The sequence below is a fragment of the Tachypleus tridentatus genome, chromosome 7, assembly GCF_004210375.1.
Source record: "Tachypleus tridentatus isolate NWPU-2018 chromosome 7, ASM421037v1, whole genome shotgun sequence".
Taxonomy (NCBI): domain Eukaryota; kingdom Metazoa; phylum Arthropoda; class Merostomata; order Xiphosura; family Limulidae; genus Tachypleus; species Tachypleus tridentatus.
The window spans coordinates 85492315-85511786 of NC_134831.1; the positions used below are offsets into that span (position 1 = coordinate 85492315).

General features: G+C 30.1%; 1 protein-coding gene across 1 annotated transcript in view; it reads right to left on the bottom strand.

The window, feature by feature from the left end:
- The window catches only part of PEK (pancreatic eIF-2alpha kinase), a 41969-nt gene extending 23844 nt beyond the window's left edge, over nt 1-18125 (bottom strand). The window contains exons 1-8 of the mRNA XM_076512811.1: nt 17802-18125; nt 15186-15315; nt 11114-11311; nt 10093-10223; nt 6755-6980; nt 4893-5019; nt 3482-3607; nt 876-995 (exon numbers count right to left, since the gene is read on the bottom strand). Of these exons, the coding sequence (XP_076368926.1) occupies nt 876-995; nt 3482-3607; nt 4893-5019; nt 6755-6980; nt 10093-10223; nt 11114-11311; nt 15186-15315; nt 17802-17971 (1228 nt within the window). The 5' untranslated portion in view covers nt 17972-18125. The remainder of the gene's footprint in view (nt 1-875; nt 996-3481; nt 3608-4892; nt 5020-6754; nt 6981-10092; nt 10224-11113; nt 11312-15185; nt 15316-17801) is intronic.
- Between the last annotated feature and the right edge of the window lie 1347 nt (nt 18126-19472).

Sequence of the window (19472 nt, forward strand, 5' to 3'; positions counted from 1 at the left end):
GCTTTAAAACTCCAACCACAGAATATAAACTTGAAAGCATTCCTACACTATCTTAAACAGCATAAATGTATAACTTGTCTTAATGTTTATATTACAGGTACTTTGTTCAATGAGAATTTATTGCTAAAAATATTACTTATATCAGTGGTTTTTCAGCCTTTCTGAATCCACAAAACTCTTCTGGTGTCAAATGTACGTCATGGAACATTTCACAGCATTTATTACACAAAACATTACTACAAATTTAAAACAAAGAAGTGATTTGTTGTTACATTGTGTTTTAAAACTATACTAATAAAAGAAATTTGATGTAGTAAGATTGCAATCACGTGAACAGTATGTATTTACGCATTAGAATATGCAGATCTCTTGCATTCTATAGAACCCAACATCTCATTTAACCCCTGAATGTCTGTCAAGAAGCATCAGTTAGGAAGCACTGACTTATGTCATTAGTTAAATTTAATATTTTTCTATTATGTGAAAAAATTTAGTTAGGTAAACTTAGTAAAACAATAATTTCTTTTCTCTTTGTATTCAGAATGGCATGGCTAGTTAGCTATGCCTTACAGTATGAACAACTTTTATACAATAGTTAATGCACATATTATAGAATTATTTACATTTTTATGAAATTAATCCCTGAAATAAATACTCAAATTTTATATAAATTTGTTATTGTATATATCAAGGAATTGAAATTTTTACACACCTAAATCGCATGAAATTTAAACTTATTTCTTCATAGTGAATTTGTTTTTTCACATATAAAATTACAAATGAATCTTCTGATTGAAACTGAAGTATTAAGTAAACAAAACTCAATTCTTTTTTATCTTCTGTAATAAATACAAAACTGCTACTTATATACATACCATATGGGTATTCCAAATAATCATGTCGGAGGACTAACGAAGTTGACTTTTCATACTCTGGTTTACCAAGCACCTCGGATGGTTTTATGCCTGTGTTTATCACGGGTGTTCTGCTTAGTGCTTTCATATAAAAGTTCACACAGTTTTTTATTAATCCAAGAAAACCATCAACTTCATTAACATCACTTATTAGTATACAATAGATAAATAATAATTATCTCCACATAAAAATATCAATTAAAGATGTTTCTTTTGAAGCTGAACACAATATTATCCTGGGAAATTTTCAAAGGAGTCTTAGAAAACTAAACTAGGAAGTCTGGGGAGCATTTTAACTTCCCACAGCTGGGCATAGGATGAAGCCTTAACTGTGAATATATTTAATATTTCTAAAAGACAATAGGAACTAACAATTATGATTAAGTTTGAAAGTGTTCATTTATGAAGGTCAGAGAATCACTTTAATGATGAAATAAAATATGCAACACCTCCTTTTCTTTGTGTACACAAAGAATACAATCTGGATATGTTTCCCTCAACCAGCACCACCTCATTGTTGTAAGCAAGCACATACAGTAAATGCTTGTGCTTATAAATATCATTGACACTCAGGCAAACGACTGTCTCACAGGTGGAAAAAGCTAATATGCTGAACAATGCATTCAATACGAATGTGCAAGCTTTCTACGTCTCCGTTACTTCTACACTCTTCTTTGATTACAAAACACCTTTAATTAATCTTATATTCAAGCAGTGTAGACTTAGATAAAAAAATATGCTATAGAAATTTCACAAAATACATGGGAAATCACACTGTAAATAAAAATAAAGTACCTATTTGTTGTAAAAAGTCAGTTTCTTTTGTTTTTACACAACTTGACCGAAGGAAAAACAGCTCATCTTATAACTTACCTAACAAATCCTTCTGATCGGTATTTTTCACGTCCACCCAGTTACAGTACTTTTTAATGTAATTTGAAATATCAGAAATAAAATGTTGAATGCAACTGACCTAAAATTTATGTGGGTATTTTAAAACACACAACACTGCTTTTACCAATATTAACAGGAGAAATATTGTTATTTCTTTCATTAACTGATTTTAGCTCTTATTTTTGAAAAAATCATATCATGCAATGAATTCTCCATGGAAAGTGTTTGACTAACTTGAACCCCATTGGTGCCTATCACTTTATGTCTGTGTATTCTATTAAAAATGTGTTTGTAAAGTTAACTACATTTTCTACAGTCTCGGACAAGTAACTAATTGTACTTCACACTCCACAAACTTCTAACATTAAGTTTTATTTTTCAGATGCTGTAATTCAAAAGATAATCACACAAAAACATAAAACATTATTCAAAACAAGAATTAAAGACCTACCAGTACAACAACAAGCTATACAACGAGACATTTTCATAAACAACTTTGCGATTACAACTCAACTACATTTACAGTAAAACAGTCTAAAAGATCTACAGTGAATTACATTGTTCTGTTGAATGAACCTTGACATGAACATTTGTAATCACTGTTTCAGAAATCAGTCATTCTGCACACATATTGAGGAATGATTCACATAATCAGCCTTAGAAAAATAAGATTTAGGACATCACATAACCTTAACCTGTTATTTTAACATATGTGTCATGCTAACAAACAAAACACCCCAGTTTGTTCAACAAGATGACCTTTACAGAGAACAAAGTTTCAAACAATTCATCTACAACCATTATTTCAAATTCAAAAATCACTAAAGTACAAAGAACAAGTCCTAGTGGCTAAGCCACACAAGATACAGAGGTGTTTATTTTAATTATCTTTATTGCTGAATGTAGTAAGGCTTTGTTCTGTTAGTTTCAATTTTCAACATAACTCTGACATGTTTTACTGCAAATTATCTATTACACAAAAGAATGTTGATTGATTTGTATAAATTTGAAAAGAGGATTTTAAAGAAACCTTGTTGTTCTTCTGGTTTTGGTTTTGTAACATCATATTAGTTGAGGTATTTCCCCAAATATTGACAAGCCTAAATATCAAATCACTATTCTAGTAATTTTGTTCAAACTTAATGAATACTTTTTAGATATTTTATTTTTATCTTTTAATTTTGTTTATTTCAAAATGTTGTGCAAACCTACCCCAAGGTTATATGCACACAGCTATCCCTAATGCATACACACAGCTATCCCTAATTTTGAACTTATAAAGGTAAATAAAATTAAACAATAAACACTGACAAGTCTTGTCTAACTGAATAGTGGAATTTAATTGTCACTCTTATAGCACACCATGGCCACAAGGTGCAGAGTGCATTTTTGTAAAATAGATTGCAAACAACAATTGAGCATGGTAACCAGCTAATCCCCCATAATTATAGAGATATTTTATTAAGGCCACAACTCAATACAAAGACACCAAGTTTTCTAAATATATCAATATTTTGCTCATTCAGTAAACATTTCAAAATCTTTAAAAAACCAAGAGAATATTTTTTATTTGGGATAAAGATGTCAGAGAAGTCCAGTTATGAAAGAGTAAATATCAATTTTAGTGTAATTTGAAACAAACATGACCATATGAACAAAATGTTGAAGACTACCAGTAGCTAGGTAAGGTTTCCATTCCACCTTAGGAAGATGGTCAGTATAATGAGTTTTTGTTACTCCATATAACATGTCCTTCATTCCTGGTGAATGTTGGATGTATGGTTGTTTTTCATGGATACCTGTAATAAATTTAAGAAAGATTTCTATCTAGAATAAATGAAACAAAAATTAATATTCAATATCTTGGAACAATTAATTTAAATTGTAAAAGTAATAAATTACTACTTAATCAGTAAGTGAACCCAAAATGAAACTAATTCATTTGAAGGTTTCTTTTGCTTATATTATTTAATTTGTTGACTGAGTGATTTCTACTGAGCTGCCAAATAAAAACATTACAGAACTAGAATTTGAGCACATACTTACAGGCTAGTGCAATGTTAAATAACCTAACTCAATCAATACTAGTTATTAAAGTCATGCAGGGGGCCTATATACGTTGACATCCATATTTTCCTTTAAATAATCAGCAGTTTACGCATGTTGCCTTCCAACCTAACTAAATTTCTGAATACACATATATAATTAACATTATTCTCATCTCATTAGTAGAAATACCACAACAGAGATGTTCTACTGCTAATCGAAAGGCTCGAATATAGTTTATACCAATATTAACAGAAATTGTAAAGATTTAAGCTTCCTAGGATTTGATTTAAAATTTTGCAGAAAGCTATACCAATGTATTTGCACTAGCCATCCCGAATTTAACACAGGGAAAGCAGTTAGTCAACATCATCTCATGGGATACTCTTTTCCCAATGAATAGTGGGATTGACCACCACATTATAATGCCTCCATAGATGAAAGTGAGAAAGCATGTTTAGTGATGGAGCTATGAACTTGTTATCCTCAAATTTGGAATCAAGAGCCCTAACCATTCCAAGGCCTTAATTAAAAGAACAAGTTCCAATGGTGTATAGCCAATGTTACAAAAGTGTAAGAAAAAACACTGATCCAAGATGACAGCATGTAAATCACAAGTTGTAACAAGAGATTATTCTATGAGTTACTCTGACATTATTGTGAGATGTAAACAATCATTACACATTCAAATCTCAACCTCAAAAACTCATAAAATAAGACTCTAAGAAACAATTCTTTGATTGTGTTCTTTCTCTAACATGGTAATGTTAGGGAAAACAAAGTACTGGTCTCAGTGATATTACACAAAACTAACACACATGACTGGGATATCATTAAGCTTGAAAGAACATGAGGAAATAATTATGTTGTTATATTAGTGGTTTACACTTGAAACAAAATTCACATACACACCAAGAACAGATAATTTAAACTACACAACTGCAGCACACACTACCATAAACAAGTATAATGTAATTTATAAAAACAAAACTGATATGTACATGCATCTAAAGAAATAAACTACAACTTTTAACTCACCAATATATAATACTGGTGATAATCCTGGCTGACTTTCATATCCTATGATCCTCTTTTGCTCAAACAAATCTACATGTTGGAATGCACCTTCCTTCAACTGCCAGGCATTCACAATGGGGCTTTCAAACTGAGAAGAAACATGTTTTGGGGGCTAAATAATGTTGTTCTTCCTATTTCTACATGTGCACCTAAACTATCTACTTTATATATCCTTGTAATGTTATGTACTACTAGCTACAGACTATTACCATAATAGAGTGAACAAAAATATTTTAGTAATCAACAGCTGGCAATAACATTTTTTTTCTTCTTTAACCCTTTATGGACTGGAAGAGTGTTACTGATATACCTTGCTTCTTTTTTATTCTCACAGTAGAAATACTTGGACAAATTACAAGAAACATAAGCAAAACTTACTAAATAGTATGTAGCTTCAGTTAAAAAAAATTTAGTTTAGTTACCCTATAAATTTTTATGTTGTGATGAACCACTTTTAAAAACATTAAAAATACTTAATTTCACCATTTAGAGTTTAATTTTTTTTATGGTTGATCAGAAGGTTACATTTATATATATATGCAGTAGTAACCACTCATAGCAATAAACTAAAAAAGCATGACAAAAATTGATGAAGCTTCTATCAGTGACCACTGAAAAATAACATGACCACAACCTCTTTCAACTTGGCAAAAACATGTTTCAAGTATTCTTGGTTGAGATTAATTTGTAATTAATAAATAACTTCTGTTCAATAAATATTAATTTTATTTATGTATATTTGAACATAGTTAACATAATAATAATAATACCTAATTAATAAAAGTTTGAGTCACCACAATTTCTAACTGTTGTCTCTTGCTGAACCTATTTACACTTACCTGATGGCTTGCCATAGATTAAAATTTCCATACCTTTCAAACATTTAACACAACATTTTCATTATCAAACAGAACATAAAAAAAAACAAAATTTCCAGATCTGTGGTTTGTTCCCAAGTCTTCTAAGCATCCCACTAAACTCCTCTGTTTGTACTTACAAGTACTTGATCTAAAACTTTTACACAAAACCATAAATCACTACCTACACCATTTCATTCAATTTACATTTGTTTTAAAAAATAGTATTTAAACTTAAACTGTAGCTATTTTCAAAGCATAGCTTCATCAGTAGTTGTTCAAATCATTTGAGGTAATACCATAAAAGGGTAGGAATATAATATTACAGTAATAAGTTCAATAAAATGATAATAACATAAGAAAAAATTATATTCTCAAACGGTGAAAGTTGTGTGTGTTTTATTATAGCAAAGCCACATTGGGCTCTGTGCTGAGTCCACCGAGGGGATCGAAAAGGGTGAAAGTTACTTAGTAAACACAAGTCCATGCTTTGGAATGGGAAGTCTAAAAACAAAAGCAAGTGCACTGTTTATGTGCAAAGCTTCTAGGTTGTCATGTTTTCTGCACATTAGTAAATCAAGATAGCAAAGCAGCAATTTTAAAACATCCTTGTAGAAATAATTAGAATTATTATTTTAACTTAAATTATGAAGTTGGACATGCAGGTGTGTATTTTTCTACCTGAAAACTATAAACTTTTCTCACAAATAATAAGCCTGGTAATACTATATGAATACACTACAGTACTGTATTAACTGATTATAAAAAGAAATTCAAATTTACTCGCTGTTAATTGGAAAAAAATATTCATCATTTCATCCTTTAAGAACACTTAAAGTACTTATGGATCTTATTGAGCAGAAATAACACTGGGAATGCATGAAGGGAAACATCAAATTAGTATAAAAGTACAAGTGTTTGTGCAGTTGAGTTAATGTAATTAAGAAGTGCACAGTTAGTAATCACCTTGTGTGACCAAACAACCTTCTCCTCATTATTGGCAGCAAATATCATTCCTTCTGGAACAACAACTTTGATGGTAATACTTTCCTCACTCCAGCTATTACTGTACGAGTCCTCACTTTCACACTGCACTAGGACATCAGACACATCTGCTTCTTTCTGCAAGTTGCAGCCCTCGTTGAGCCCTTCTACCAGAGAAATGCAGTGCTCTCCCACACTGAAGTTCCATCTGTGGTAGCAATAAACATAGCCACTATAAATTTTGTCAGGCATCATAGAAACACTTTTGGCAAAATGGCAAAAGCTAGAGATATAGTCCAAGCATAAATACTAATTGATGTAATTATATTAAGGAATATTTCACAAATGTTTATCAAAATTATTTTTTCTTTTTAAAAGAGAGAGATTAAAATTTAAGAATGAACATACCATTCTCTATTTATTTCACATGTATAATACAGAGAAGGCACATTTATTTTTCAATTCCACAAAAAATCCACATAGCAAAACCATCATTCGTACACTCAACATAAAAGCCATTAATTTTTTACCATTTTCATTAAATACCTTTCACACAGATGTCATTTGGCTAAGGTACAACTTACATTGTATCACTAATTACAATTATCACGTATACATTACAAGTCAATAATTATGTTTATCATTCACATAATGCTAAAGTAATCTTTCAACATCAATGCAAAAAAAAAACAAAAAAAAAACACTTAAATAGGTTATACTAGATAATTAAAAAGTCTATTAGCAGGCAAGAACTTCAGAAATGGAGAAATACAGATGAATAATAGTTAAGTTGTATTGAGTGAGTCAGTGTAAGTCTACATTGTTTGTGAAAATATCACTGGTCACTTAAGGCCATGTTTGGACACTAAGAAATGAAATATGTTAAAAACTTACAGAAATAGCAGTTATAGGTATAAATATAGATGAAGTAAAATCCTAACAGTAATATGAAATGTTGAGGCTTTGCTTATATTTTTGTTATTTACATTTTGGAGATAAGATAGTTATAGCTTTGATGGATATGGCCTTGAATGATTTCAATAACTGTCACAGAACAGGCCCAAAACACCTCATTCCATTTGAATTATTTTTCTCTACCTCTACCACTTCTGAATTATCTGCCTCTCAATGAATTTCTATACCACCCTTTATATGCTACTCAAATTCATTTAAAAGAAGTTTTTACAATTTAAAAACATTTTCAAATTATAAAAATCTTAAGGTTATTACAGTTTAACTGATTTAAAAATTCTTCAGAGAAAGCTTTTGAAATCATAATTAATATACTCAAAGTAGTTATTAAAAACTAAAAACAAGTAAAAAACCAAATTTGGCCTCTAAAAATTTGTTTATTATTTTTAGATTTTAGACTCTTCAACATACTGGAGTATAACAACAAGAACCCTTAAATCTAAGGAAACTCAAATTATTATTATTTATCAGGTACAACAGAGACACCTTACTGTATTATATGCATACATTATTCAGCTGAAAAAAACACCTTAAAATATACACAAGTTAATACTTGAACACTGCTATCCAAAAGCCTAGTGTATTTTACAGATATTGTCTGAAACAATTCTGCACAGATTCTGATCAGTTTCAACTGTATTCTTTCAAACAATATCTTGTAACAGTACAGACACTGACGTTCTTACAAATGATTTTATTTATTAGTGTTATGACTGCATGAACTATGTAGCAAGTGGTAAACAAGGTTGTTTTGGAGTCATTATTAAATAAAATGGTTGAATGAAATAAGGTTACTTATTAGGAAATTTGTCAAAATGTAAAGAAAACATTTCAAGCAGTAAATGCTACAGCTGAATGACTGCAGTATTCACTACTGTGTACACTGCTCGATATCAAGCAAAACAGAATTTTAAATTTACTACATATATTTCCCATCTTCATGATTAAATAGCTTGTCTGTTTTCCTTAATATGTATATAAAATTTACATTATTGATGCTTTACTACAAAAGTTATTTGCTTCTAAAAATTATTAAAATTTCTATTAGCCATCACTGAAGAAGGTTCTAAACAACTTACATAAAAATGTGTTTAAAAAGAGCTGTACTATTTAGATTTTAAAATGTAAAAATCTAACAAGAAGTGTCCAGACAATTACAGAAAATTGATCAAAATATTTCCAGTTCTTGGTGAGGGGCTAACTAAAAATTTACAATTAACTATACAATAAATATCAATTTTTAGTCACTGATAAAATATGAAGAACAAATATATAAACCAAAATATTCAACTCATTTTTAACAGTGTGAGTAATATCTGGTAAGTAATTTTTAAGTATGCACAGAAAATGAGGAACTTACTCCCCTGCCCCACCCCATTATTCTTTTTATGCTTCACTTCAACTACACTTGCTACAGACTGGTTTAATAAATGTAGCATGATAAAAGGATCTATAGAAATGCTTCAGCCAAGTTGTATTGTGGGACACCATGCAACTTCATGTATAGCTTTTATTTGCAGGTTTATAAACTGTAATAGGAGAAACAAATTGAAACATACACACGATAAGACTAACAGCTTATTTCATTATTTTATCAATGCTTCAAAATAAAACCTTAATTAATGAACAGTGTAAACACATTCACGTCATCTTCTGTTTAAATACGTACCTGGGTTGTTTACTACAATTTAAGTTTTATATTTCAAGATCCTAAATTTGGTTTGACAGCTTAATTGTTGTAACTGTTTATTTTACATCACCAATTAATATACAATCATACTAACAGTTAATATACAGTCATACTAACAATTAATATACAATCATACTAATACCTTTCTACTAATTGTGGGATTTGGTGCTAATTATTTTAATACCAGAAAGTCAGAAGAAGAAATAAGTTAACAGGCCTCAGAGGCTTTACCCAGCTAGTCTGATAACAGCCTTTATACTCAAACTCTACAACCAAATTACCCTTTATTCAGAAACAATTAATATGCCCACATGCATTCTGTTCTATTCACATAATTATTTATCTTTAATGCTGCTTAAAAATTTTGTACTTGACATAATACTGGTTGTCATTAATTATAAATTAAATCTTGACACCCTACCAACCACTGAGAGAGCTGATTATCCTGACTAGACAATTTCTTTTATATATTTTTATGTTACTGTTTTTTTCCTTTTTTCCCCATTGTGACAACAATCTTTTATGACCTTACAGGTTTGTGAAAAGTAAAAATATTATTACAGGACTTACTACAATGTTTTTTTTTCATAAAACATTGAAGAAATATTTCACTTCCAAATAAAAACATAGAAAGTTTCCCAAGCAGAAAATTATTCACCTTTCTTCACCAGTCCTTGGTTCAACAGCTCGAACAGTTTGGGTGTGACGGTGAACCAAAAGGATATCTTCAGTCATAGCCACTTCTTCACCAAGAGTCTTACAACCACTCAGCGTGCATATGTATCTCATCTACATAGAAAATGACGTATACCAGCCAAACATTTTACTCTAAATGAACACATATATCCAAGACAAACAATGATTATTACACAGTCCTTAGGTACTTAAACAATACATTACTCTTAAAGGTTAGATTTGTTCACAAACACAAAAAACTTTACATCTCTCAACCAATGCAGATGTTGCCAGAAACTTAGTATAATAAATCACTTCTCATCTATCTTTAAACTTTATTCAAACAATTTACACTGCTTTAAATTGCAAAATAAACAAAACAGAATCTTTATAATCTAGATACTCTGAAATATGAGGTGTGTGTGTGTGTGTGTGTGTGTTTGCTATAGCAAAGCCATGTCTGACTATTTGCTATGTCTACCAAGGGGAATCAAGTTTCATGTTATTCATTAGATTAAATGTACATGAATATTAAACAAATATTATCATAAGCAACCAACAGTAGTTCAACTTTCCGCAGATTTCAATATTGATAAGAAAGAAAATGGGCAGTAAAATATATGCTTGTTTCAGAGCAAAACCACATTGGGCTTTGTGAGAATACAGACATGCCAACAACAGTACATTCAAAACACTGTGATAACAACTACACATTGAAGTCTGTTAGAATTATGCTTTTTTGTTGTTACCATCTCTAATACATGGTTGACAAAATTTCCACACAGCAGCAGAACTGATATGACCTTTTAATTGTCAGAAACAACCTGAAAGGTACCTTTAAATCACCATTTACAATTAGAACCATCAGATGAAGTATATAAAATAAGAATTGTAGAAAATATGATACCAGGGTTAAAGATAACCAACACGTGTAACGAACAAATGTCAATTTTCTTTGTATGTTTGCATTAATATTCAAAAGAAAAAAATCTTTACATGCATACCTTTCCAGTTCTCAAGTCAATTCCATAACTTCTAATTTCCTTCCCACCAGTAATAAGAATATCATCAGCCAGTTTATATGAGCTTTTTAAAAGAGTTTCAGCTGTCACTGGTACAGGTTCTACAGTTTTTCCATCAAATTTGTACAAGCTACCATCTAAAGATGGTATCAACCTAATCCATTTTCCTTGACTAGAAAGCTAAATAGAAAATAAAAAAGAACCAATTATTGTATAATTCCACTACTGATAAGCACTCAGTTTGACCTTATGGAAACAGAAGAGTCAAGGTGAACTTTTCACTACCTGTTAAAAGTTACACTTAGAACTTAATAGAACTACTTAATTACCAAAAGTTAGAGGAAAACTTAAGGAAAAAAAAATCCAATTCTCTCTCTTGAAGGAATGCACAAAGGTTGCTGTTTTATAACATAGCTTGACAGTTTGTTTAATTTAAGCTTTTACTAAGTGACTTATTGTTTGTGATGCTAAGCAGCCACTGTTTAAAAAACTACAAAATTAAGTGAAAGCAGTTACAAAATGGTAAACAGGCCTAATCATTGCAATTGTTTGTTATAAATTTCAACTTTTAATAAAAAAAAAAAGATTTCTGATTAGATTTTTCAACTTTTATTTACTTTATTTCATGAAGATAAACTCAATACATTGATAGTTATAAGACCAGTCATACAAAACTTCCCTATGGTGAACCGTACTGGCATGTATTTATGGTAATTTTCTAAACAACTTTGTAAAGCTTCTTTATCAGACTATTTAAGATTACCCAAAGTAAGACAAACTGGTCCATCATTTCCAGGACAATTCTTAATCACCTCCTTCAAAAAGAGAAATAAGAATAGTTACTTCATTGATTAGGTTACTGCCCACTCTCTACTGACCTATTATAAACCAAAGTGAGAGGTTTACACATCTGATTACTGATCTGGTTTAAAACCCCGGGGAATACCCTTTCTTATTTGATAGTAAGCAGAGATTAAGAAGTTAAAAATACATAAAGCTCCAAGTTAATTCCAATATTTTCCAAGGAATACCCAGGATACAACTAATTACAAAGATTCTCTTGTTTAGAAACAGAAGAAACCATTCAAAAGTTCAATCTCTCTGTCTTCAACAACAACCTTGTATCAGCATCCTTCAAGAACCCAATCCCCATTCTAACATTTTCCTGACCTTTAACCTATCCTTGCTGTTAGTTTTAGCATTATGAACCAGCTTCTTCTCATAACTTCTTTTTTAAAACTAAATACAGTTTTTATGTAAACCTTCTAAGCTATCTGTAAATTTAAACTTCTCATACTTATGTACGGTGCCTTTTATTTTCTCCTTATTGTCTTCAATAAGTCATTCAGGTTTGATTTTGGAAGTTATCCTATTTATCTTTTTACAAACATCCTCACCAGGATTTAAAAGTAACTTGTTAAAAACTTACCAAATCAGTTGTACATCACCTTTTAATTTATTGCTCTGATTAATTACAAAATAATCTTTTATCCTGGCCTCAAAACTAACTTTTGGAAACTTGGGATATAAAATATAACTTTAGTTCAAGATGAAGCAAAACATTAAATATGTTACTTCCATGATATAACTCAACCACAAATATTCCCTCACTTCAACTCTTACAACCATAACCTCATTTGGGACTAACTTATTAGAACAAACTACCAAATTAGATGAAAAATAAACCCAGTAATGAGCAAAGTTAATCAAACGTAGTGTTCTTATGTTTTTACTTAAAGTGATTAGAATGTACTGTTTCATAACTACATTACTTTCTCTGTTGTCAATATGTTTAGTTGAGACAATAAACCTAATAGTCTATCCCTTAACTTGCTTTCTGCATTTGTAGAGCATACAGTCATAAAAAAACATTTGAAATTAAAGTTTACCATAATCATTACATAAATATTTTAATTGGAAGCAACCATGACCTTACTAAAATCTCTCATTGACCACATCAGAGTCTGATCAGGTAGCTTATAATAATTACCAATTAAAAACTTTCTTTCATTAAAACTCATGATTGTGATCCACACATGTTCAACATCTTGGCAATTTTTCATATCTCCATCCTAACAGTCAATAATTTATCCCTTATTAAAAAGCTACCCCATCACTTCATTCCTAACATCCAATAGTTCATCCCTTATGTAAAGAGCTACCCATGACTTCATCCTAACAGCCAATAGTTCATCCCTTACGTAGTTCATCCCTCATGTAAAGAGCTACCCATGACTTCATCCTAACAGCCAATAGTTCATCCCTTATGTAAAAAGCTACCCATGACTTTATCCTAACAGCCAATAGTTCATCCCTTACGTAAAGAGCTACCCATGACTTCATCCTAACAGCCAATAGTTCATTCCTTACATAAAGAGCTACCCATGACTTCATCCTAACAGCCAATAGTTCATCCCTTATGTAAAGATCTACCCCATGACTTTTTTTTTCAAACTTATAGCTGTTAAGTAATTTATAACTTCAAGTTACAGTAACTTCCATTATATCAGTCTCAAGAAGCCTAAGCTCATCCATCTCGCTCCTCATACTCCTAAAATTAACTAAGGTTTATCTTGATATCTGAGAGGCTTGTCTTTAAAATTTAAGTCTCTTATTTCCAAAATCTTCATTTTCCTAGCCACCCAATCAAATTGTTTATCCCCATCCACTACTATGTTCATTGATACCAGCAAATAAACTGTCTGTACACTATAATATTCTATCCTTTAACACTTGCAAGCAGAATCTAGTCCTAGCCTTTATATGCTCTCAACTATAAAGAGCAGTCAGTGAACTTCATGAGAAAGCCTCTTATGTACATCTATTAACTATTTCAATTCTCATTGAGTGTAATCAAAGTTTTAACTATTACAGAATTATGCCAGAATTTTAATTACATCTTACCAGTTTCACTACTTTGTAACCTTATAAACTCAGCACTCTCTTTCCTACCCTCTCCCAAAATAAATTTTATCTTAACTATATCCAACTCTGGTCTTGCTTCTTTAACTTTTATTACTAGTCTACTAATTAGACCCTTTAACAATGCAACTTCCCAATAGCCATCTTTAATTCACAATACTGAAGTTATTTTAAGGTTTTGTTTCAGGTGGTGTGTTAACTTTAAACTCATAATACATGAAAATACCATATATGGAGACATTAAAACCAATACCTAGTTTACAAAATGTTTACTAAAACAAGATAATACTAAGATTTTGAAATTGTAAAAACTGGACTGTAAAACAGATGACTTGATTCAGGTGTTAGGAAAGTGTGAGGATACTGAAAATATGAAAACAAACATAAATGATGAAAAATTTCAACTTTGAAAGTAAGTGCAAACTTGCTTTTGTTGTATGTATGTGAAATGGTGTGTCTGAGGACATGATGTACTCCATTACACGCTTTATTTTAACATTTTCCTTGTAGCGTATATAGTGTGTAGACATACAAAATCACTGCATTTACTTTAATTAATGAGGAAAAACCTTAACTGACCAAAGGTCCTTTCAACACTCTAAACATATCTATTAAATTACTTATTGAAATCTGTTTGGATAAGAAATGAAATATACAATATCCACCATATCTATACAAATCATTAACACAGATTATATGTAATAGTGGTCACAAACAAGTTTCCAGATGGACATTATTATTTATTCTCACATAATCAATGATAGTTATGTGCTCCTGTGTTACAACCTATACCATTCTTAGAGTCAAAGGATATAGAACTGCATTTTTCACTGTAGGTTTTCTAATATGTTGGTCAAACAAAAGAAAAAAGAAATCCCTATAAAACACAAATATACAGATTATGTTTATCTGAAAAATGTCATACCTATCCAATCAATAGCAAAAATAGCATAGCAATACTCTATGTTTACTGGCAAGCAGTAAAGGTTTGACATGCTTTAATATTGTGGTCACAAAATATGTTTTGTAAATTTTAAACGTTGACAGTTGTTAGGAGACTTAATGGTAGAAGTTAAAGAAATCCACTGAAAATGACTGGTACATAACCTAGAGTAATAACACTAGTCACAACCTCTAATCTGCTGATACTAGATGACAATAGTGGACCAGGTCCAGTAGTCTGTGTCCAAACCATCTGCCCTCCACTATCAGAGTCCAATGCTGATACTTTTCCATCAAGAGTACTCACTACGATCAAGTTTCTGTAACAAATGTTATTTTTAAAATAGCTTACTGTCTTACAATATAACATTAAACATATTAATTGTTGTTTTAAAAATACTGTAACCAACCAACTAGTGAAATGATGCATTCTAATCTTTATAAATAATGTAAAAACAAAAGACAGTATGGACAGTTATGACAGTAACCTGGTTTAGTTTTTGTTTGACACTAAGTAGATAGCTTGCTCAGATGAGAAGTTAATATAGTCACAACTTACAAAATAATAGTAACAAGTGTTCATGTTTATATACTTACTGCACTTGTAAGTCTTTATATTTTATGATTTTTGTTATAATTAGGTTTAATTTTGAAAATATAACTATATTCAGCATAAGGGTAGAATGGATATCTTTTTTCAGCCAGTTCATACATGTACCTAATTAATTACAGATTACAACTGTCCAAATAGGTCCAATATCTAATTTTATTGAGCTTCACTCCTATTTTTTACTTAAATATTATATTTTTTCCATATCAGAAGCAGTAATACTTAGGTTAAAATAAAGTTTAATGTTGAACTACAGCATTACAGCACTAAATGTTTATAGTCAAAATACTGCATTTTCACTACAAAAGAAAATTTAAGCAGGAAAACTACAAGCACATTATGATGTGAACCATGACCTTATCTCACATGTTCAACAATAATAACTCTGAGAAATATTCCTATTTCACAAAACAAAATTGACTACTAGGATGACTTGTATGATACGCATGTGTGACATACATAAAAATGCAGCAATGTAGCCATTTCCCCACTTATGTCAAACATTGTGTTATCTGTTCTAAACAGTCATATGAATTTGAAACTTTCATCAAGTTGAAAGAATGCTACAGTTAATTTTGTTTACATAAACAAGACATTTATAAATTTTTTATTCAAAATTCACTCACGCTAATCAAGTCTGAATGAATATAACCAAGCAAGCTGATGAACATAAAATTATTATATAAAACTGTCAAGAGTTCCATGTATTTACATTTTCTTTAACGCTATTCTGACTAAAATGTTTGTAAACTTATTTTTGTTGTTTAATTATATAAGATTTTCCATGTTTTTATGAAGCTTTCTTGGAGTACCATTTCACAGTCAATTCAGAAACATGCACAGTTTACAAACTATGCTGACTTATTCATTTCTGCAAACTTTACACAGAAAACAAATACTGAATCAGTTTAAATGTTCATTCAAAAATGAAAGCACGGCTTAAAATTTATCATTTTGTTCACAAAAAAATTGTTTAGATGTACATTTACAAATGTGTTAAAATAAAGAGATCAAGTGTTTGTAGTCACCAATTTTATATGACAGATATCATTTGTACAAGTACAGTTTTTAACAAGTTCCAAAACCAAAACTGGTTATTATGTTAACCATAAAGTATATATTTGGCTGAGCAACTACTTGTGACTGTAATTCGAAGAAACTTTGAAAGTATCAGATATAAAGTGTGATTAGTCATAAACAGTTCACTAAAAAGAGTCGCACTGTGCAGGAGTTCATTTACAACTTGCTGTAATTTATTACAAAATTATTTTTGGGGAATATGCTGTTATCCAACTTTTTTTATCCTTCCTTTTAAATGTTAGATGTTTATGTAGTAAATCAAAATATAATTTATATCTTTTTTTAAGATAACTTATATCCTAAGCTAATTCTCATAACTTACTGTTTGAAATACAAGACTTAACTCACTACTTGAAAATCATACTGTACAAAATCAATGATTTTCAAGATAAAAAATATATGTAGAAAATAATTTGAAACCAACTCAATTAAATTGCAATATTTTCCTTCTACATTCTAAGAAACAAAAAAATAATGCTAACTGATTATAACTGATGAGTCAAAGATTATTTTATATTGATATTTCAACCAATTTGCAATATTAATTAATACTATTCTCAAAAATGTACATTTTTATTTATATACATTTTGGAGCTTAAAATTACAGTTCAACCTAAAGTTAAATGTAACCAACTTCAAAACCGAATATAAAGCAATAATGACAAGCTCACAAAATTAAAACAACTTTATTAATAAGACATAAGAAAAATGTTTAAACTATTTTCATAAATATCAATTTCCTATATTCGTAGGTCTTTTAAACTTAATTAGCTGGTTAAATGTCAGATTAACTTAATTTTTGATGTCACTACCACAGTTCCACTATAATAGTATAAGTTAGTGTAACTATTAAAAATTAATCGTTGCTAATATGCTACTTGTGATTATCAAAACGTTTACGATAAATTGTGGAGAGTTTTTAATTTCATTATCCAAATTAAACTATATATCATTAATACTACTATTAGGCTTACGTAACTGTTGCTCGATAAAACAATTACAGATTAATAATATTCAATATAATTTACTTTCGTATTCACTAACCTCAAGTACGTATGTGATTTAACATTTATTTAGTAGTTTAAGATTAGTAACAGTAAGTACACTGTAACATACCTGTAAGTTTCAAATGTATTAATTTTATTTTTATCCAAAGTTGCCGAGTTACAATCAGGTAACTCTTTGTTGAAGGCTTCTGAGATTGCAATATCAAAAAATAAAATCCAAAATATAGTCGATGTTGATATTAAGAAACATACTTTCATCAATAGAGACACCGAAGCCATTAAAACTAATTACGTTTGCCCACCCTTATGTTGAAATTTATAATTCAAAACGCATTCAAACACAATGAAAAAGAATACTAAACTCATTCTTCGAACTGACAGACTAGATATCGGTCAGCCCTATGTGTATAACTTCAAACAACAACCTGTCTCGACACATGGTACCATACATTTACGCATTACCACTTAACCCCTCACGTCACTAACATCTTATTGGCCAACGCAAGTGTAATGACGTGGCACGTTGAACAAAAGTTCCGCTAATATTATTAGAGTAATAAATAAAAACATAAACTAACGTATTTACTTGAAAACGAAAACTCAAGTAGTTTCTTTTTGTAAAGCTAAGTTAAACAGATATAAAGTTTATTCATTAGGGCTTTCTTGCGAGTAAATAAAGTTTTTCTACTTTTGTTTCAGAAGTTACAAATTAAAAATAAAATGCTTAAGTAAGATAGGAATGTATAAATTGCAATTTACATCTTTTTGTGGTGTGCTGTTTTATAATAGAAATTTTTATTAGGTATTCTTTGTAGTTATTATATACATGCTTTAACAGGAGGTATAACGTTTAATACAATCAATGAATGAGGCAAACTGTAAAAAGTCTCTTTTTCAGATTACCTACTTAACTTCCGATCAATATTTTTAGTATTTTTCCTTATTTCAACACACATAATGTTCACTTTCATTTTCTAACGGTGGTGCAGTTCTTACAGTTATTTTAGTAGCCTGGGAGGCCTTAGAATTTCCATGTTTTGCTTTAACTTTTCCCCTCGATGGACTTAGTAGATAGCCCAATGTGGCTTTGTTATAAGAAAAACACACATTCACACACACTTTAACTTACAGTTAATATATTTTAAAGTGGAATTTAATAAGTAAAACGGAGTGTGTAATTAACCTTTTAGTAGTGCAAAACACAAGAGACATAGTGTGTTTTTTCTGCAGCTTTATTAGTTCTGCACCTCATTGTCATGAATGCAATATTCTGGCCTTTTACTTATAATATTCCTCTCACACATCACGAATTTATAATATATTGTTTAGTTTTCGACTCTGCAATTACACGTGCAGAAAGATAAAATTTTCTATTTTAATCTACCGCAGTTTTTACACAATAACCTTTTAACAAAAGCAAAAAAAAAAAAAAAGAAGGAGAGAGATTGGATTTGAACCGCATTAATTCCGGCCACTTTGTTAAACAATCCACTTCTAACATGATATTTTTATATTATATTCTAGAATGGATTAATAGTGGTAATTCCAGTGACAAAATGCTTAGATTAAATTTATTTTGGGGTTAGTAGAAATATAGATTATTATTTGTTTAGTAAAGTATCCTCTAGTACTATAATATACTACTTTAACTATCGGCCGAAAGGTGTCAGCGATCGTATCGTATAATTCCACAGGACGAGTGGCGAAACACAGCTGTACGGTAATTAAAGTTGCATATGACAAGTTGTAATAACTATTTATGTTTAGAGACAGCTTGAAT